Source organism: Anastrepha ludens, chromosome X (genome assembly GCF_028408465.1).
Source record: "Anastrepha ludens isolate Willacy chromosome X, idAnaLude1.1, whole genome shotgun sequence".
Lineage (NCBI taxonomy): Eukaryota > Metazoa > Arthropoda > Insecta > Diptera > Tephritidae > Anastrepha > Anastrepha ludens.
Window position 1 is genome coordinate 36393703 of NC_071503.1, and position 23489 is coordinate 36417191.

Sequence of the window (23489 nt, forward strand, 5' to 3'; positions counted from 1 at the left end):
GGCCACTACATCTTCCCCCACGCGCCTGAACCGTAAATAAGCCTATTTTTTTATGAAGGAAAAAATATATGGTGAACCGTCAATTTTTGTCATGGCAAGTACCCGCATCTTCTTATATATATATGTATATAAATATGTATTCTAAATGCGCGACAGACTGTGTGTCAAATACACACAGAGTCAAACACTACTGGTGTACACAAAATCTGCCATTAGCTTAAAACAAGGTTAGGTCTTCGACATTTCGTACTATTAAACATTTCAAATCCATTCCTTTTTGTTCTTTCATAGAATTGTTAAATTACGATAGCGTTATCCAATTAATAAAAAAATTAAAGAAATGAAGTAAGAAATTTACTTTGAAACAAGACTGCTGCTGTTTTTTCCCGCGCAGTGTATCTACGTTTACATACATTTTTCTTCTGACAAAGAATGCGAGCTGTGGCAAATTTTTAGCGAATCGTGCTGTTTTTCTATGCGGCCGGGCCGGCACTTACTTGGCTGCCTCGCATAGTGCTTTCTGAGCGGCACAATTCTAAACTTTTGTCGTGCAAAATGTAGGCGTTTTTGGTTTTGTTGAAGTGCTTCAGAAGAACAAATGTCCAATCCGCAAAAAACAAACCCGAATATCAAAGAATCGGCCCTCTAAGAAACACAGTTTTACCAAAATTCATCCGGTTGTCTATTTTTGCGCACTGTTTATATGAGGTGCGTTCAAAAAGTATCGCGAATTTTGTGTTTGTTCAAGAATTATTTATTTATTCATTAATATCCATTTTGTCCCCTTCAAAGTAATCCCCATGAGATATTATGCACTTGTGCCAACGTTTTTCCCAATCTTCAAAGCTCTTCAAAAAATCGTTTTTTTATCTTGTTCAGCTCCTCCATCGATGTTGTCTTTATCTCGGCAATCGTAGCGTAGCGTCGCCCTTCCATGGGCCCTTTCCGTTTCGGGAACAAGAGAAAGTCACAGGGGGCTAGATCTGGGGAATACGGTGGCTGTGGTATCATTAGCGTGATGTTTTTGGCCAAAAAGTCGCGCACAAGCAACGATGTGTGAGCAGGGGCGTTATCGTGACGCAAGAGCCAATTTTTGTTCTTCCACAAATCCAGGCGTTTCTGGTGGATTGCGCATAACTTGCAGGTAATATTCCTTATTGACCGTTTTACCCTGTGGCAAGAACTCTTGATACACAACGCCCCTGCAATTGAAGAAAACGTCGAGCAAAACTTTCACATTCGACCGAACTTGCCGCGTTTTTTTCGGTCTTGGTTCGTGCGGCAGCTTCCATTGAGAAGATTGAGCTTTGGTTTCACGTCATAACCATAAACCCACGTTTCGGCACGAGTTATGACCCTCTGGAGCAAATTTGAGTCGTCGCGGACAGAGTCCAACATCTCATTAGCAGTGTTCATGCGATGCTGCTTTTGGTCGAAATTGAGCAGGTTTGGTACGAGTTTTGCGGCGATTTGTCTCATGCCCAAATCACTGAAAGAAATCGAATGGCGCGAGCCAATCGATATGTCTAGGTCCTCAACAGCTTCTCTAACGGTAATTCGACGATTGGCCAATACCATTTTCTTCACTTCATCAATTTTTTCGTCTGTTGTTGAAGTGCTCTGGGGTCCGGCACGCTTTTCGTCGTTCACATCTTCTCGGCCTTCATTTTGTACCACCGATAAACGTTGCTTTGGTCCAAAGTAGCTTCTCCGTATGACACAGTCAACATTCGGAATGCATCCGCGCAGTTAATTTCGTTTTTTACACAAAATTTGATACAGGTTCTTTTATCCATCTTTTGAAACAGGTAAAAATCGAAGACGAGCCGAAACACATCGCCACAAAAAAATCGAAATTCCAATATGCGTAACCTGTGAAAATTCAAATTTCGCGATACTTGAACAGACCTCGTATGCAGCGGCAGCGCTCTGCGTCGTTTACTGTTTATGTAGACTCGGAACGATGAAATGTCTATACTGTTATTTTCTTTACAAAAAGGAGTGGGACATCGTAATAATTTAACAAAGAAAATAATTTTTGTTCGAGATTGCGACTCTATGTTATTACTTACTCAATGCTGCTAGCCAGCACCAGTAACAAAACTCGATGTTCCGAAATGTAGTACAATGGGGTCATAAGCCCAAGTTCAATGTCTGAAGAAATGATGACAGGTATTATGTGAGGCCGCTGTGTCCTTGATTCCCAACTTTCCAGCACTTTGGACCAAATTTTCTTTCATAGTTCTTAGGTATTGTTTGTTGTCTGTATTGCCGTTAATGAGGCACAATGCTTCTAGAACTCGAAATCCTTATCCCCATGACGCTTTGCGAATTTTATTCTCTTCTGTTGGTTAATCTCGTTGATGAATGGATTTTTTCGTGCAACTTTTCCTTTATAATTATTTTTTGGCAAAGCTATATGTATACTTTCAGGGTTGCAATTAATGTTAAGGTGTTAGGCGACTTCTGTTGCGAGCTTAGGAGTGCTCAAATTTCGATTTTTCTCAATTTGTTGCACTATACACCGTTCATCTGCATCCGAAAACAGTTTTGGGCGTTCGGATTTCTTCTTATTTTCCACCGATTTTGTTTCTTTGAAACGTTTCATCACGTTTTATCACATCGCATACAATCGAAAGGGGTCTATTCACTATTTCTGCAATTTTCCGAATGGTTTTACCTTTTTCATTATGACTAATAATTAAATTTCTGACTTCAATTGACCTTTGCCCACGTGGTCTACCCATATTTATAATTTGGACTTTTTTCAAGACAACACGACGAAAATTTTAGGTTAATTTATTACGTTTGGTTTTTTCGTTGCACTGTTCTACTGAGAGAAAATTAATTGTGGGATTCCAACCATCGCAATAATGCCAGATGTCCGACTTCTTTTTTACACCAATTTTGCGAATGCTGCATGAAACATTTTTTTTCACAAGCAGACTTTGTGAATTATTACTATTTTTAAAATCGTATTTAAATACCCAATATAAAAATAAAAATATTTTACTTGCATTTCCTACAGACATGTTGAACTTGAAGTTGCGTGCTATGTATGTCCGAGTTCTTTATTGATTCACTGCATATGTATACATGTATCATATGTGTATACCTATGTATATATGAACACGAAAACTATATAGCATTTCCACATGAAGAGAAATCTAGTCTTCTGTTTCTACATTTAAATTCAACTTTAAACAGTTAAGGACGGAAATACTCGAATCATAATGAGGTGTGAAGTACCCTACGCGGGTTTTGTTAAGTTGTTATAGAGATACACCCACTTACCCAAAAATGAGCCTATCCCTGCGTTTATAAACATACAGAGTGCGACATCTTTTATGTCGGTATGTAAAAGCTGAATAATTTTGTCATTTACCAACCGATCGACTTCAACATACATGTTTTCAATACGTCAATTCAGTAAAATTTCACTGGATCACTTTACACCGAAACAACCGAAATCGACGCCATGAAACCCGAAATGGTTGTCAAGGTGATGACAAACGCAGAAAAAAGATCGCAATTTTTGATTGCTAATTAAGGTGGTCACTTGATTGCTTTTGTATTCAAAAAATAGTTTTAATAAATTGTTAATAACCAAACCAAATAAAAAACCTCACTTATACAAATCAGTTGTTTTTTTTTTTTCAAAGTTATTCAATGTCTTCATACCGACATAAAAAATGGCGCACCCTGTATATATAATGTTTTCTAACTCTTTAATAATTATCGTTATATGGGCATTCAAGTTGGCAACCCTTAACCCAACCGAAAGTGAATCCATCAGTGAATTTTTTTATGTGAAAAATTACCTGAGTATAAAGTGGCAAAAAAATATAAATTTGTGCAAACCCGATTAAAGAAAATTTTCTTAATCGGTGGTGTATAAAATAACATACAAATAATGTGCAATAAAAGTAAATTCTCCTTATTAAAAATTTGGCGCTCAGAGCTTGAGCAAAGTGAAAAATAAAACAATAACAAAAACATCAAACAAAGGCGTCAAAACAATAAACCAAAAATCGAACCCAGCCAGCTACAATGAGCTCGGCCTAAAAATATGCAAGCTTTTTAGGCCTCTGCATAAATCAAATTTACTCAGTGTTGCCAACTGACATTCCCTAAAACACATTAATTTCTTAAAACACCAAAAAAAAACAAAAAAAAAATGAGCGTGAATAACGCTCAAACTCTAAGGCGAGAGCCTCAAACAAAAACAAAAGTGAATAATGCATATTTCACATATTCACACGCACCAAGCCACACCCACGGTAACAAATGCCTTAGCGCCAGATAGAGATATCAATATCAATACTCCCTGGAGTGCCCAGTGCGCATCACCATCAACTCCAATTCTCCCGCACATATCAAAAACATCAACCGGTACATCCTCCTCCACTTTGTTCACAATACCAAGCCAACAGGTCGCTCTCTCCACTTTTCCTCCCACAATGACTCAACAACCAACACAACAACAACAGCAAACACAGCAGCTACAACATCAGTATGTTCCCTGGCACATCTGATTTCCTCTTCGGCAGTAACTTCAAAAACTTCCACAACATCGCAAGTACAAAATATTTACACCATTAGCCCCAAAGAACCAAATAAGCAAGAAAACCTAAAACGACACCGTGACGGACAGTCCCCAAACAACTCAAACGAACAGATGAACACTAATAAAAAACATAAAAACAAAACTCAAAACACTGCACAAAAGACACTCAAAGAGTACTGGCTGGACAAGCCTAATTCAAGCAACCGTTTTGAGTTGCTAGCACAAGAAGTTGAAACGAATGAACTACATACTGACAGTGGGACAGAACCGAAAACCAAACCACAAATCCAAACAGAACAACGCAAACTTAAACCACCACCCATCTATGTGCAAAACGTTGAAAATGTACATGCATTAACAACAGCCCTTAAATCACTAACTGATACAAAATATGAACTTAAAGCACTCTCAACAAATGAAATTAAAATCCAACCACAAGAAAGCATTCACTACACAAACATTCTGAAACTATTAAAAGATAAAGAAACAAAATTCTACACATTTAGACCTAAAGACCAACGAGGCTTCAAAGTAATACTTCGCAACGTTCATCATGCAACTGATAAAAACGAAATCATAATGGAACTAGCAGAACACAAAACAACTTCTCCCGCTTTTTGCTATAGAGCTAAAGCAGCAAGACAATAACAAGGAAATCTACAAAATAGTAACCCTTCTACACTGCAGAGTCACGTTTGAGCCACCTCACCAAAAGCGGACAATCCCCCAATGCACAAACTGCCAAAAATATGGCCACACGAAGAATTATTGCACAAAAGACCCGGTATGTGTAAAATGTGCTGGTAAAAATAACACCTTTAACTGCAAAATCCATCACTCCTCCAACAAAAATGAAATTAAATGTGCCCTATGCGGCGAAAATCACACCGCAAATTATAAAGGATGCATGGTCTACAAAGCCCTACAAATACAAAAATTCCCCTCCCTCCGTAAAAAAGAACTACCAGCAACGCCAACGCCACCCACAGATCAGTATCAGAACTCTGGCACAAATAAACAAATAGTCCCAGAAATATCGTACGCAGAAGCACTTACCAAAAATATGCCTTCATCAACGAGCCATAAACAGCATTCTCCCACAACTAACACTTACCCGACGCAACAACGAGACGACTTACAAGAATTGAAACAAATGATGAAACAACTAGTTGCTCAAATGACCAACATGATGAATATCATAACCTTGCTTGTAACTAAACTTGATAAACAATAAATTAATAATCGCTATCTGGAATGCTAACGGACTATACCGCCACTTACTAGAATTGAAAATATTTTTAACAGACAATGCAATTGATATCATGCTCATTTCCGAAACCCATGCCACTGAGAAGACCTATATAAACATACCAAACTTCGATATTTATTATACAAATCACCCTGACAACAAAGCTCATGGAGGCACAGCTATCATAATAAAAATAGCAATAAAATGCGTAGAAATGGATGGCTATAAAGCAGAACATATACAGGCGACTACAGTCTGCATCAACACTTTGACTGGCCCAATAAATATATCAGCTGTTTATTGTCCACCCAAGTATAATAATACAACACACCAATACCTTGATTATCTTAAATCAGTTGGAAATCGATACCTAGCAGGGGGAGACTACAATGCTAAGCACGTAACATGGGGATCTAGGATAACCACCACGAAAGGAAGACACCTATATGAGGCCATTAAGGCAAATAACTACAGCATATTAAGCACAGGAGAACCGACGTATTGGCCAACTGACAATAAAAAACTTCCTGACTTAATCGACTTCTGTATTACGAAAAACCTGACTCACGAAAACATTGCAATAAAATCATGCCTTGACTTATCATCAGACCACTCACCATTAATAATAACGCTCCAGGATAGACCTGTAAGAAAAACCATCACCTCGCTATATAACCATAAGACGAACTGGAATATATTTCGTGATGTCATAAAAGAAAACACGGAAACTCGAGTCTCTTTGAAATCCTCCTCCGAACTGGACAATGCAATCGTATACTTAAACGATAACATAATAAAAGCAGTAACACAATCGACACCAATATTAGACACCTTAATAACAAAGAAAATCCCTGCTTTTATTTTAGACAAAATCAAACAAAAACGCAAACTCAGGAAAGACTGGCAACGCTCCAAACACCCAGCCGATAAAGCTAAACTAAACAAATCATCAAACGAACTCAAAAAAATTCTCCAAGAACATAATGACAACCAACTGAAGAAGTACCTTAGCAGCCTCGAAACAACTACAGCTACCAACTATTCCCTATGGAAAGCAACTAAAAAACTCACTAAAACAACCATACACAAGCCTCCAATAAAAACAAACTCCAACACATGGGCTAGAACAAGCAAAGAAAAGGCTGAAACATTAGCTGACCACTTTAAAACAATATTTACAAATAGCATGGATAATAAAGACATTGATCTGCCGAACACAATTGAGAATGCAGACCACACAATACAAAACACGACAAAAGAAGAAATCAAATATTATATAAAGAAACTTAAAGACAAAAAGACACCGGGATATGACCAAATAAATGGGAAAATACTAAAGGAACTACCCGATACTATAATAAAATACATACGAGACCTCTTCAACGGAATAATTAGGTTACAATACTTCCCAAAAGCATGGAAAGTTGCACAAGTTATAGCGATCCCCAAGCCAAACAAGAACGCCACTGTTGCTAGCTCGTACAGACCAATTAGCTTGCTGCCCATCCTCTCTAAATTGTTTGAAAAAATACTGCTTGACAGAATTGCCCCGATTCTAAAACAAAAAGACGTTATCCCCTCACACCAGTTCGGTTTCCGAAAACAACATTCAACTGTGCAACAGATTCACAGAGTAGTCAACAAAATTATAGACGACTTCGATAAGAAGAAATATTGCATTGCGGTGTATTTGGACATCGCGAAAGCTTTTGACAGAGTATGGCACAAAGGACTTCTATATAAACTAAAAACCATTTTACCACTTAACATATTTAATATCCTTAAAAGCTACATGACTGATAGACACTTCTTCATAAAATATGACGATGAGTACTCTGTTATCTTGACGGCGTCTGCTGGAGTTCCTCAAGGAAGCGTACTGGGCCCCATACTATACTTAGTATACACAACAGATATACCAACGCCAACTACTCGAGGATCAATGATAGCTACATTTGCAGACGACACAGTTTTAATGTCAGCTAACCACAATGAAGAAGCAGCAACAAAAACACTGCAAGATACGCTATCAGCTACAACAAAATGGTTTGAAAAATGGGGCATTGAGGTCAATAAAGACAAATCACAACATGTAATATACGCGAAGAGAAAATCTGCAAGATATCCAATCCAAATTAACGGGGAAGACATAAAAATACACTCAAGTGCAAAATACTTAGGCATAACGATTGACTCAAAACTCACATGAAAAAAACACATACTAAACAAGAGAAACGAGATGAAAAACAAATTCCGACAACTCTACTGGCTACTAGGAAAACAATCAACCCTAAGCTTACTTAATAAACAAATGATATACAAATCAATAATCAGACCGACATGGACCTACGGACTAGAAATTTGGGGGACTGCCAGTAAATCAAACCTACAAATCATTCAGAGAAGTCAATCTAAGATGCTAAGGACCATCACAAACGCAAATTGGTACATAAAAAATGACGATATTCACCGCGACCTCGGCATAGACACTGTCACTGAAGCAGTAAAAAAAAGCAGCAGAAAGCACATCTTGCGACTATTAGAGCACAAAAACCATGAGATGAGACTGATACCGGAAATGGAACTTAAACCAAGAAGACTAAAGCGCAAAACACCCACAGATCTTGCCCGTACTGTGATATAAAATAAAATATAATAATATAAAATTATACAATAGAAAGCTATGTATTAGTAAAATTGTAACTAAATACCACCAAAGACAATAATGTTCTCTTTCAAAGGGAAGGGACATTTTAATTCCAAACCCTAACACCAATTACTTATTGTTAATATTAACAGATCGTAATTTATAATGGAAATAAAAAAAAAAAAAAAAAAAAAAAAAAATATGGGCAATATAATGGAACAAGTTCGTCCATTTAGATCTAATCTTGTATTAAAGTCTTTGCTGAGTTTTGGAAAAATATCTAAATTTTTTCTCGAGTTATAGCTTTTACTATCAGTTTCCATAATACCCAAAGAGTTATATGGGTACCGAGTTTCACTGCAATATACTAATTGTGCACGGGCCGTCAACGGTCAGGCATAGCTAAACTCATATTATCTCAGCCTATATGTACATACAAGTATGTACCAGGTTTGTTAAAAAAATAAGGTGAATTTTCAAATTTCTCGGCTACGTACAATCGACTTCCGATTACTATTTTTGTTTTTATGTTGGTTCACTCGTCTCCAAGATATGTTTAGTTTGTTTGTGAGAAGCATAAATAAGACAAGTGTTCTGCGTGTTTGGCGATTTTCTACATACTTTTGCATAATTCTAATTCAATTCAGTGACCTGCTACGCTTTTAAATCATAAAATAATTACATATGGAGGGTGATCAGATTGGAGGTACTTTTTCCAAAGGCTTTTTTTGAACTTATGCATGACTACTCTCAAATTAAACACAGAATTTTTTTCAGTATTCATTGAAATCGTTTACAGGTCGCAAAATTGAAAAATCGACGCTCTGTGCGAAGTGTTTAAAAGTGTTCAAAATTAATGCTTCCCGCGGCCAAATTACGGCGTAATTGCGGTAACATTTGTCTTTAAAAAATAAATGTTTTGAATGTTTCTACACAAAAATAATAAAGACTGTCCAATCAATTTGAATTTTCGTTGTATTATTTGCATTTTCTTTATTTCTTTACTCTTTCTTGTATAAGAAACTAACAATAAGTTTACAAATCTTATGAGCTAGAGTATTATGCTTCCTCGCCAGTGCTAAGAAAGGAATTATTTATTCAATGAAACATATATCCACATGTATGATTAAATCAGATGTCAATGTGATGGAAGGGAATGAATGAAGGGAGCCAGAAAGAACGGGTTTCCAGTCTCCAATTCTTCGTTGCTGGGAGTCGGAAAGACCTAGATTCCAGTTTCCCTTAAAGCTCCCGTTATCCTTCGTGCTGATTGTGCAATTTTTTTTATGTGTTGGAGTTGGATGGAGGGAGCCGGCCTAGTGGCCAGCCTCCCATGAAACGGCGTGCATCTCGCATGACGATGAGGCCGTACTTCAAACCGGAATGGCTGCAGTTCCGTTGCCTTCGTGGACGGACCCTCGAGTGAGATAAGATATTTAAAATAGTGCAGACTTGAAGATGTCTTTTTTCCTTAATCATGCGTGTCCTTCATTTAGAAGTAGATTTCGGACTAATTTATTGGGATGATCTTCTAGCTTTTGTAGGTATTCTTTGCTCAACCGTACAATTTCATCGGCTACACGAGCTCCCGTACCATGGAGCTCCAGTAATTATTCGCTAAACTTTAGATTGCACTCTCTGAAGTTTTCCGATATTTGAAGGCGTAGCAGTTCCCAACATATTGATTTTAGCATGGTTTTATATAGTAGCACTTCGTACTCTAGATGTAATACTGATTTTGAATTAAGCATGTTTTTAGACACACACGTATGCAAAATGTATTCAGCAAAGTTTTATTAAATTTTATAATGCTCTTATAAGGGAGACCACGAAGCAATGTGAGCGAAGGCTCTGTTAATTTTAGTCGCATATCAGCAACATAATATCAGTTGTGTCGTAAACAAACTGCTGCCATAGTCCCTGGTACGTCAACAAATCAGCTGATTCTTTCAAATTCCGAGAACCAGTTGACGATCTGATGTGGACGACACCTTCTGAATTTATTCACCATTTACTGAAAGGCTGTCCTCTTTCACAGAAGAGAGAAGTATTTTATCCACAAACTAGCTCGGCCTCAGGAAATCACGCTCAACAGGGGATTGCCATTGAGGGCAATTGATGGTGGGGCGAGGGGAAAAAATATTGCGTTGCGGTAACTCTTGACGTTAAAGCTGCCATAAAAGTAGGGCGCCTATTTATAATATCAGAATACTTGGGAGCTATTTTTAACACCGTAAGCTGAGGTTTCTAACCGACAAAGATATTGAGGAGTACAACGTAACAGCAGGGGCCCCAAGGATCAGTTTAAGGCCGCCGACCTATGTGGAACCTAATGTATGAATATCAAGGTGGTAATGGTAGCAAAACACCATTTTAGGTGATATACGCATGTGTTAATACGTTTCCTTGCGAAATAGAAAGGAATCATGGGGAGACCACTGACCCACTTTTAGTCGGTTATGACAGTTCCCCAATCTGCGCGGAGAGGGAAGAAGACGTTAGGCACGTCGACGTCAGCGGGTAGGGTTATACCTCATGCATGATAAAATAGTTGGTTCCATCTTCTTAATTCGCTGTGTTTGGGAAAACGCCACTTTCAGTACTTGATTTGCCTTGATTATATTGAGTTGGGGAATAAGTTCGTAGCGTGTTTACCAAAGACCTTTATTTAAACAAAAAACAATAATTGTGGGGCTTTGACGACTTGTGCAACATGGAGCCTGGCGTTGTCGTGAAGGAGTATGGTTTGACCATGTCGAACAGGTCTTCTCAGTCGAATAGCCTCATTACCGTAGTATAACTCGGTGTTGACCGTGGCATTCTTTTCGAGTATTTCCCAGTGCACCATGCCCTCAAAGTCCCACCAAACACATATCGTGACCTTTTTTGGATGAAGATCCCTTGAATCTCGGTTTTGCCGTATCTCCTCTAGCCACCCACTCCTTTCATTGCTTCATATTGGTGTATAGGCACCATTTCTCATCTCCCGTGACGATTCGGTACAAAAAGCACAATTTATGACCGTGTGTTGCTCGATGGCGGGCGAAATGCTGAAAATCAATTTGAAGGCGATTTTCTTACATTTTTTCGTTGAGCTCGTGAGGCACCACAACTCCCAATTTTTCGGTAAATCCCTTTGAATGAAGGTAATTGAGAACCGTTTTATGATCCAAGTTCATTTTTTCCACCAATTCATGATTGGCTGGGCAACCGTTCCTCTTCAAAAGTGATTTAAGATATTCTTCATTGAATTCAGAAGGGCGTTCACTGCAGGATGGGGCATGAACGACAAAGTCGGCATTTTTGAAGTTTGCGAAACATTCCCGTGATGTATACTTGTCTATGGCACCTTCTCATACACGTCGCAAATGTCCCGGTCTGCTTCGTCAGCTTTTTGACCTCGGTGAAAATCAAAGAAGAGAGGAATGAAATAGTTCTGGTTGTATTGGATTATTAAGAAAATGGCCGATCTTTAAAAACATTATTCCGCAAAATTGGTGAGTTTTTTGGAGAAAAAAATCGTCCGAAGGAAACTGGTTCAGTCGAAGATAGAAAAGGGGCTGGCAGACCAAAAGCTGGACATTCTGTTGAGAATACTGCTAATGTAGTGTAAAGAGCTGCTCTGACAGCTTTTTGACCTCGATGAACAGCAAAAAAAGCAGAATGAAATAGTTGTTGTTGTATTGAACTTATTAAGAATATGGTCGATCATTAAAAACAACATTCCGCAAAATTCGTGAGTTTTTTGGTGAAAATAATCGTTCGATAGAAAAGGGGCTGACAGACCAAAGGCTGGACGTTGTGTTGAGAATATAGCTGATTAGTGCAAAGTGTTCCTGAAAAACCTTCAACATCGCTATTTCAACATTCTCAGAAATTGAGAATTTATGAATCGACTGTTTACGGATTTTACCTGTAAAAGTGCTCATGGTGGCCCTCTAAATTATGTCATTTTTCACATATAATTGTTAAGAACTAAATTTTTAAAAGAAGGAGTGAAATCTGAAAGAATCTTAAAGTTAACATTTTTTATTTTAAAACAGCGTCTAGACGCGTCTTTTGAATGACCCGCAATGTGTGTACATGTAAGGTAAGTATAAAGTTATCTTATTTTATGTCACATAAGCGAGGCTGGTTGTAGTGATACCAGATGGAGACTGACCTTTATTAAGATTTAAAGTAGACATCCTAAAGGATGTCAACGCTTTTAGCAAACCTAAGCAGCGCAGGAAGATCTATTTTGGGATGTCCTCCAGACCCTTAAACTGTGCGACTCCGAGGCATTTCGAGCGCGTTTTTGATGATACCGCACAAAAACACAGAAAATGCTCTAAAAATTCCTCTATGTCGTCTCTGCACTTCCTGCATCTGTCGTTGCTAGCAATCCCGATCTTGTACGCATGTACAGCCAACAGATTATGACCTGTCAGCATACCCATGATAGTTCTGCAGTCTTTTCACGAGAGCATAAGTACGAATTGAGTCAGTTTTCTTTTATTTGTTTATTTATTTCCAATTAACCTGTTAAGCGATTAGTTTTTCTTAGACAGCCCGATTTACTGTGCTGAATTAATTACAAGCGAGGACGCGTATTTACGACATACCGACAAACCGGTTTTCAGCCAAATATTGGATTCACCGTGCGCTTTGGCTGAACGATTATGATAACGATTATCAGGAAATTCAGTGGTCATGCTTACTTTATAATGTCAACGCAAGTGGGGAAAGTTACTGATCGCCATTCTCTTGGGAGTGGCCAGGACGATTCTTCTGGCTCAAGCAGCTCACAACGTCCGGGAATAGCCCACGTATCCTCTGGGTAGCTCCCGAACACCCGTTGGGGAGTGAGCTAACGTGAGAAGGCGAAGCATTTCTGCATAGCTGGTTGTGCGCTGGGTTTGGGACCCGCCACTTAAAAAGCCCCCCCCCCAATGAAAACAGCAGCAAAGCCTCGGATGAGAACTTCCAACACTGATGACGACCCCTGCAAGCAAAAAACAGGAATACGATTTGAGGGCATGCACCTGGAATGTCCGGTCCCTTAATGGGGAAGGCGCCTCTGCCCGGCTGGTTGATGTCCTCGTGAGAGGAAAGGCTGACACCACTGCCATCCAAGAGATGCGATGGACGGTACAACGCAAGAAAACCATAGGACCTTGCGACGTCTACTACAGCTGCCAAGTAAAGGAGCGCAAATTCGGTGTAGGATTTGTTGTGGGAGAGAGACTTCGTCGCCAAGTACTGTCGTTCACTCCGGTGGACGAGCGTCTCGCAATAATCCGTATCGAAGCCCGTTTTTTCAACATATCGCTAATTTGCGCCCACGCCCCGACGTAGGAGAAGGACGATGCGACCAAAGATTCTTTCTATGAGCGCTTGGAACGTTTCTGTGAGCGTGCTTTCGTGCTTGGCGACTTCAGCTCCCGGGTGGGCAAGGAGGGAGTTTTTGGTCCCACAGTCGGAAAATTCAGCCTGCACAACGAAACATCCGGTAACGGACAGAGGCTGATAAAAAGATCCACCAAGCTACCTGGCTGTACCCTGATCGAAAAACGCGAAACCAGATCGCTCATGTTGTGATGGAAGACACGCTTCTAGTGTATTAGATGAACGTACGATCCGAGGACCCAACATTAACTCGGATCATTACCTTGTTGCAGCCAAACTGCGCACACGCTTCTGTGCAGCAAAAAACGTACATCTACCTACGCAAAGAATGTTCGACATCGAAAAGCTGCAATCAGAATAGACAGCCAGAAGATTCGCCACTCGACTCTCACTCCTGCTCTCAGAGAGCACTGCCCAACAAACCGGCATGCACGAGCAATGGAGCAACATTTCTCGTTCCCTACGTACTGCCGCCGAAGAAGAAATCGAACTCCGGCGAGCCCGAAAAAACAATTGGTACGACGAGGAATGTCATGCTGCCGCCGAAAGAAAAGATGCCGCCTCTAGAGCCACGTGCGATCAGGCGCAACGCGAGCCATGTGGGATCGCTACCGAGAGCTAAAAAAAGAAGAGAGACCTATTATCCGACAGAAGAAACGAGAGGCCGAAATACGTGAGGGCGAGGAGCTTGAGATGCTGATAAACAGGAACAACGCCCGAAAATTCTATCATAAAGTTCAGTGGCTTACAGAAGGTTTTAAAACCGAGGCGTTTTCCTGTAAGAACAAAGACGGCGATCTGGTGACTGACGTACAGAACAATCTTAAATTATCGAGGAAACACTTCTCGAATCTATTAAACAGTAACAGCTGCGCATGTCACCGAGAATGTGAAGATCCCGATACCCCAATCGTTGACGACGGAATTGTCGTTCCGCTACCCGATCATGACGAGAATAGCGATAATACGGCTAAAGAACAACAAAGCCGCAGGTGCCGACGAACTGCCGGCTGAGCTCTTCACACATGGCAGCGAGGAGCTGGTAAGGTGCATGCATCAGCTCCTATTCAAAATATGGTCGGATGAAAGCATGCCTGCCGATTGGAATTTAAGTGTGCTCTGCCCAATCCATAAGAAGGGGGATCCTGCAATCTGTGCCAATTACCGCGGGATTAGTCTTCTAAATATCGCCTATATGGTTCTGGCGAGCGTATTGTGTGAAAGACTGAAGCCCACCATCAACCAACTGATTGGACCTTATCAGTGTGGCTTTAGACCTGGAAAGTCTACCATCGACCAAATATTCAGAATACGCCAAATCTTGGAAAAGACCCACGAGAGGAGAATCGACACACACCATCTTTTCGTCGATTTCAAAGCTGCATTCGACAGTATGAAGAGGAGTTATCTGTATGCCGCGATGTCTGAATTTAGTATCCCCACAAAACTAATACGGCTTTGCAAGATGACGTTGCTCAACACCAGCAGCGTCATTAGAATTGGGAAGGACCTCTCCGAGCCGTTTGATACCAAACAAGGTTTCAGACAGGGAGTTTCGCTGTAGTGTGACTTCTTTAACCTGATGTTGGAGAGCATCGTACGAGCCGCAGAACTTAATCGCTCAGGCACAATATTTTATAAGAGGGTACAATTTCTGGCGTATGCCGATGATATTGACTTGATATTGACGAAAATTAACAGTCGGCTTATTTGCGTATCGGCACCCACCTCACTGTAGACATATATAATTTCGAGGTAGTAAAACAATTCGTTTTTTTAGGAACCAGCATTAACACCGATAACAATGTCAGCCTTGAAATCCAACGTAGAATATCTCTTGCCAACAAGTGCTACTTTGGACTAAGTAGGCAACTGAGCAGTAAAGTCCTCTCTCGACGAATAAAACTAACACGCTACAAGCCTCTCATCATGCCCGTCCTACCGTATGGCGCAGAAGCTTGGACGATGACAACATCCGATAAAGCGACGCTTGAAGGGTTCGAGAGAAAGATGCTGCGTAAGATTTTTGGACCTTTGCACGTTGGCAACGGCGAATATCGCAGTTGAGGGAACGATGAGCTGTATGAGCTTTACGACGGCATAGACATAGCGCAGCGAATAAAAATTCAGCGGCTACGTTGGCTGGTTCATGTCGTCCGAATGGATACAAACTCTCCGGCTTTTAAAGTATTCCATGCGGTAGCAGCTGGAAGAGGAAGGCCTCCTCTGCGTTGGAAAGATCCGGTGGAGAAGGACTTGGCTTCACTTGGTGTGTCCAATTGGCGCTGGTAAGCACGAGAAAGAAACGACTGGCGCGCTTTGTTAAACTCGGCCAAAATCGCGTAAGCGGTTATTGCGCCAATTAAGAAGAAGAAGGATGCAATTTCCTTTTTGGGCATGACGCACATATACGACATTAACTTAAAAATGAACTTTTGAAATTTACGCATAAATACGACATACTCACTTAACAGGTTAATAATATTAAGTACATACTACAATAAACAATAGTATTAGTATAGTAATGATGTGTCGTACAATGTCTCTAGGCAACCTCTCAAGTACCTATACATATTATCTGATGTCGAGTAACTTTTCCTTAGTTTTTTTTAACTTAGAAGCTATTAAAATATTTTATATCTTTGATTCAAGGAAAAAGGGGGAAAAAACGATGCATAGATTATTGTTCATAATAAAAGGCTTAAAAGTAGTAAAAGAAGGTAGTCAGACTAAAAAGGTTGTGTGAGTTAGCGTTACGTGTTATTTGATAAGTACCAGCAGTTTTTAATGGTACGGGTGGATTCGGTTTTGTCGCAGCTTGAAATATATGTATCAAAACGTTGATGATTAGCATTATGTGTTTTTGATGTGATTATTTTATTGTTCGCTCTTCTGAATATGTGATATATTATTGGCGTGTGGTTTTCGTTTAGTATAAAGCCTTTTTTGTCGAGATATAAGAAGGATTCAGGAGGTGCAAATCCATTACAAATAGCTAGTGAGAAATAATCGTCGCTTTCGCAGTAAAACGCTCTTATTAATATGTTATTGGAATTGTATAGGCCACGCCGGATATGTGTTTTTATTAAATTTATAACATGACAATCAATTCTGGGCCCTTTCGCCGTGTTATAAAGCTTTGAATTCGAGAATAGTTACTATTTTGTGATCTGTATAAGGAATTAGATGATCGTAGTATTCTTCTCTCAAGCTTCCTTAGCCGTTCAATATATGAGGGTGAAATATTGTACCAAATTGAGCAACCATATGTGAGTGTCGGTCTTACCAGGGTTTGATACATTAATATCTTGACTTTCTTGTGCAGTAGTTTTGATGAAAACATTTTTTTATGGATGTGGAAAGCTCTTGCAGTCTTCCCGACTTGGAGGTTAATGTGATCGTTATAGTATAAAAATGTATCAAGGTGAATACCGAGATATATGACTCTCTCAGTGGTTTTAGGGATTCTGGTTTCGTTGGATATTATATTTAGATTTTTCCAGTTTTTACTGATATTTGAGTAGCATTTTTTTATGAGTGGACGAGACAAAATGCTTTCGCATTTCGTTGTATTTATTTTAAGATGCCAGTTTGCTGCAAAATCTTCTACAATATTGTATTTCAGTTGCAGACTTCTGTTAATATCCCCTTTGTCCTGTCTGGATGGTAAATGACAATATCATCATCGGCAAAGACAATATCATAGTCTTTTTTATGCAGTAGTAGCAGTAGTATTTATTGCAAATAAAAGTAAAATATACAAAATTTAAAATTCACTTATTGTTCCTAATATTAAGAAAAAAATAAATATTTACAATAATTTAACGACAATGGCATGATTTATTTTTCGTACAAAACCATTATTCGGTTTACGGTTTTTAAAACCAGTCAAACTCTTTTATTAAGTAATCTCTGTATCTAGAGGCATATTTAATGAAACGCAAAAGTTTATCACAATGATCATTTTCCCCATTGAGAATCTCAATCAGCTGTGAATCATTTAAGGTAAATTTTCCGAAAAAGACTTTTCTGTATGCTCTTAATATTGGGCAGCGCGCCAGGAAGTGTGCTAGTTTTCTAGCTCGCCTAAATTACTCATTGAGCAAGTTTTATTTCCTGTGTCAAATCTGTTGGTATTTAAAATTACCATGTCGCTTCTAGCCCTCATTATCCACATGCTTGTTTCTGTATCATATTTTTTTTAAATAAACCAGACATTTGACCAATCTAATTCCTTATATATCCTACTAGTACTTAAGGCTTTTTATATGTACATATTCATCCTAACCTGGTTGTGGTTTGTTAAAAGCAATTTTGCATCTTCTATCCAGCTTTCTGATTGTATGTTATCTGTTCCCCAAATTACATCGTTTTTACTAAACAAGTTCTTTAGAGCTCTAATCCAGAAGATTCCTTCTTAATAACAATTTGCACAGATAATGTGGCAGCCGATTTTCTGAGTATATAAACAAAATTCTGTGCATATACTTAAGGAACAGTTCTAAAGTGAACAAATGATTTTCTTGCATGCCGGTTTCCAAAAAAAGTATGTACGTAGGCATATGCGATGGTAGCTTCAGAATTCGCTTTACAAAATACTTTTGCAATATATCAACTTCTTCAAACCACCCGAAACCCCACACCTGGGCTGCGTATGATTGTATTGAACGACAAACTGCAAGAAAAAGTTTGCATTTAGCTTCAATAGAAATTTCTTTCTTTTTTAAAAGACAAGTCCACGAAGCATTAATACCATTCTTTGCTGCAGCTGTTCTTTCAAAATTTATTTGAGGTGTTATTTCCACTACTAAGTAATTATATCGAGACACAGTCTGTATTTCTTCCTTACTATAATACCACTTCTCCTCTTTACTAAGTTTCCCACCTTTTCTGAACACCATTATTTGAGACTTTGAGCGGTTTACTTCAAGATTCCACAGGCTGCAGTAACTTTCAAGGTTATTAATCATCACTTGTAGTTTGCCTGGGTGATCCGCTAACAATATGATATCATCCGCATACATTAGATGTCTAATATTTTCCCTTCTAGGTTTAATCCTCCTTCTAAGCTTTCGTGTAATATTACGTTTCCACCGCAGCCGGAGTTTGGGTTCTCTGCCGCTATCGTGTTCTTAGCGCAAACACCAAACAAAACACCTGTCAAATCCCATACAAAATTAAAACACAACTCCATACCTAAACTCACTTTTCAAAGCGTGTTTTGTTGGGTTTGCATCTAATTTAATTATTAAGTGGTGGCAATGTTGCTCATTTTCCTCATTTATTATTGCATTCTTATCGAAACATGGCAACAATGATTGCAATTTGTCAATATGACATTTGATTGACGCACCGGCTATCCATTTGGTGAATCTTGCTCAAACGACTGTTATATATATCAAACAACAGGTAAAAAACCGAGTGTTAAGCGAATAGAGGCTACTGGTGATGCACCATTTCCGCAATATGGGCCGGGAATAGTTTTACACGAACATTATTTATATACGGTTGGGGGAACAACTGGCTATGATTACTCTTGTGATGTGCATCGCTTAAATTTGTGCACACGAGTGTGGGAATGCGTATATATCTGTCGTCCAGATATACGCGAAGATCCAGAGGGTCGTTATCGTCACGAAGTTGTCTACGATGGGCAATACATATATGTGCTGGGTGGTGGTACATCGAATTTAGTGTATGATTTACAACGCATCCCTGCATTTAATTTAATTACAAACCGATGGGAATATTTCGTCACATTACCCGATCGAACATCACAAACAAATCTAACAATCGAGCGACAAAATTCCGGATATCCAAACCCACGAAAGTGCTTTTCCTGCGTACAGCACACGAAATCGAATGGTGAGGTCGAAGCATTCATTACGGGAGGCTTGCAGGTGCGTAATAATTAAATTTAGTATTATTAAATTATATTTGAAGTTGAATATCCCTTTTCCATTTGCAGGCCGATCAAGTATATTTTTCAGATATATGGAGATTAAATTTTACTACTAAGCAATGGACACTTATAAAAACAGCCTCTCTATACTTCCATGCCGCAGCGCACAGTCAAAATGGTTGTATGTACATATTCGGTGGTATTGAATATGATGAAAAACGTATACGACGGTGCAGTGACCTTTATAAAATGTGGATGACCATACCATTATTAAGTGAAATTTGCTGGGAGGCAGTGTTACATTACAGACCAAATCTCAAATTGAATGGCCACTCACAGCTGCTTAAAATGGGCATACCATTGCGCTTTGCACAGAGATTGTGGCATTCTTCAAAAGCCAAATGATTATACAATAAATGAAGAGATATATGGTATGGTATGTCATGTAACGAGCAATAAGAAGCGACAATTTTTATGTTTCATTCTAGACATAAAAGCATAATTATTGTTTGCTAACCATTTAGGAATGACATAGTTTCATATGGAAGAAATGGAACCAAAAGAATAAACATAATAAAATAAGACATTAATAATGAGTAAAAATGAAAAAAGCTAATTAATATGAAAATAAGAGTAATTATTTTTATACGCTACATATGTGTACGAGCAGTTGTGGCGATTTTTTTTACAATATGGTTCATACACTGTCAATGGATTAACGATATAAACAAATTATTTTCAAGAAAGAAAAGATACCAAGTTTTTAAATCAAGGCGGCAGTAATGTGCTAAATAGAGATTGACCTCGAATGCCTGCAGTTTTTTTCTGCATACAGAGCAATTGCCATGCGCTTTTTAGTGAAATCGGGTTTCGATAGTTCGTTTTTCTTTTGGCTATTTTTTCAAGTTTGCTGCACAATTTTTCAAAGCAGGATCTTTCCATTCGGAAATTATCTTTGAAAAACTTGTCCCCATTACTCTGGCAGTCTACTTCCCAAAAGGTACTGGAATGTTCCACCAGATGCACCCATGTACATTATACACAAATAATGTATCATAAATCTGTTTACCATACCAAAGACCATACACTTTGCGAACGCATTAAATTGGCAGCAACGCTTAAAATTATTTTATTTTCCCTTAACCTTTTTTTTAAATAATATGTGACCAACTCACTATCAATTATTTTAAAATAAAATGATAAAATCAACATAACAAATTGAATTTTATGCACCATTTTATAATTTTATCAATTTTTATAATTCTTATTTCACAATGTCAACAAAAGACAGTTCAAACACAATTTCTCCCAAACTTCTGGTGGAAACAGTTGACAGTTCTCCCAAACACAACTCCTGCAAACACGGTGTTTGCTTTTGGTGGAAACATAATATTAGTCGTTTATGTAAAGAGCAAATACTATTGGCGACAATAAGCATCCCTGTTTGACACCTGAGTTTGTTTTGAATGTATCTGAAATTTCTGGTTCATTCCATACAACTGGCCTTGTATCGCTGTATATATTCTCTATGAACGTCACTAGTTTCGTTGCAAGACCAATATGGTGCAGCTTATATATCAAGGCGTTTCTTGATACTTTATCAAAAGCCGCTTTAAAGTCGACAAAATCGGCTAAATTGAATATGTTGTCGACTGTGTAGTACAGTGGTCGCCAACCTTTTCAATGTGTTGAGCTACTTTCAAGATTTTGAAATAAACAGCGAGCTACTTGCACATGCCAACATAAATTAAATAATACACAGTTATATTCGACATAGAATACATGTATTTATTTTACTAATATACGTTCTATATATAATAAACTTATGACTTATAGCAGAGAATGTTAATGCAATGAGAAGGAGCAAATGTTAAATGAGCTTTTTTCGAGTTCTAATTTGTAGATTCATAATAAGGTAATTTCAAATTCAACTCTTCTCACGAGTGGGGAATTGCAGATATTTACCACGCGAGTGGAGGGTTTCTATATTTACTTACCACGCTAGGACAGGAATTCAGATTTTTTCTGCGTTTACCAAACTAATGAGGAAGTTCATAAGATTTTTCGGCACACTACTAGGGAAATCGACTTATTTCATGCTCACAGCGAAGCGAATAAATTTGCGATTAACAAGGCCGCGCGGCAGTTAATTTGTGGTGCAGAAGCTAAAGTCGGCGGAATTATTCGCTTTGTTTTTGGCACGTTTTTAATTCAGGTTCAAGTCCTGAAGTCATATTTTTTTTCTTGCACATTTTTTTTTTACAATTCAAACCAGGAAAGTTTGGTAAAATTTTTTAGTTTATTTTAATTAAAATTTCTTTAAAATACTGTTTTTTTTTGTATTTTATAAATGGAAATTTCTTTTCGGTATAAAATAGTTCATACTGGATATGACCTGACTTTTATATAAATCAATCAAAACAGAAAATATGTACATATATCTATAATCTATTTCATCAAATTCAAATTATATTGATGAGAAAATATCATTCTAATATCCGTCCAGAAAGCCAAACGCGCATACACACATGCATATTCATATAATTACGCATACAAACTTTCAACTAACGCAGAATATGTGCATATAAAACTGCGAATCGAATAAATGAGTGATTTAGAAAATTTCGTTAGTGATTGTAAATTAGCGCAATCGTGAAAGACATGTGGTGTATGCAGTACATCGCCTCATATTTGACTCAGGTTCAAATCCTGTGCACAGTTTTTTGTTCGATAGTTTTATTTCACTTTTTATATTTGGTTTAATTAGAATTGATTTAAAATAGTGTTTTCAGGTTTTTCTAATACCTGTTATTTAGAAATTTATTTTCTATATAACATTATTCATACTTCATTTGAATTAATTTATATGTAAAACAGCCATAAAGGCAATCATATGAATATGCATTCCTATATTTAATCTTTTCAGTCAAATCTGAACTACTTACATACACATATTGATGAGAAAATATTCTAATATCCATCCAGGAAGCCTAACGCGCATACTCACATATGTGTATAAATATAAGTTATCGTCCGAAAGATTGGACGATGGAAAAAAACACAAGTTTTCTTGGTCGAAAGACCTTTATTCTTCTAATTCCAATTTACAACTCAAAACTTAATACTAAATCTGTCCTTAATATAGCTTATTTCTACTTGTGTCAGCATTTTTGACAATTGATTTACATCGGCGCATGCCGGATGTTTATTGCTTATTGATTTTGTTGATCGAAGTGTCAGTATATTTGGATATTGTGATTTTTATTGGTACAGCTAGTTCAGCATTTTTTACAATTGCTTTACATCGGCGCATGGCGGATGTTTATTACTTAAACTTATATTTATTGATAAAGCTAATTTTGCTGATCGAAGTGTCAGTATATTTGGATATTGATTTTTATTGCTAAAGCTAGTTTCAGCATTTTTTACAATTGCTTTACATCGGCGCATGGCGGATGTTTATTGCTTACATTGTTGCGTTTGTTTATTCAGCATCTGAGATGTTGCAATTGCATTATGGGTGTGGGTATAACTTAAGTGGTGCTAACTCCTCCGCCGCTAAAAACGGACGTCCCCGTTCGTTCAAACTAATATCTATTATTTTTTTAATATTACAAATTCTTAAATTATTATTTTCTTTACATTTTAGTTTAACAGCAAACATTTTTTTGTTACAAGTAATAATATCCTCGTATGGGATTTTATTGATATATTTATTCTTTTTTATTGGTTTGAT

General features: G+C 38.0%; 1 protein-coding gene across 1 annotated transcript; it reads left to right on the forward strand.

Moving 5' to 3' along the window:
- Nucleotides 1-19199: 19199 nt before the first annotated feature.
- Nucleotides 19200-20478, forward strand: LOC128869935 (kelch domain-containing protein 10 homolog; the record flags this gene model as incomplete). The annotated part of the gene is made up of 2 exons (XM_054112534.1): nucleotides 19200-19751; nucleotides 19820-20478. Coding segments are annotated over 2 exons (891 nt in total), but the record flags the coding sequence as incomplete, so codon positions are not given.
- Nucleotides 20479-23489: the final 3011 nt, after the last annotated feature.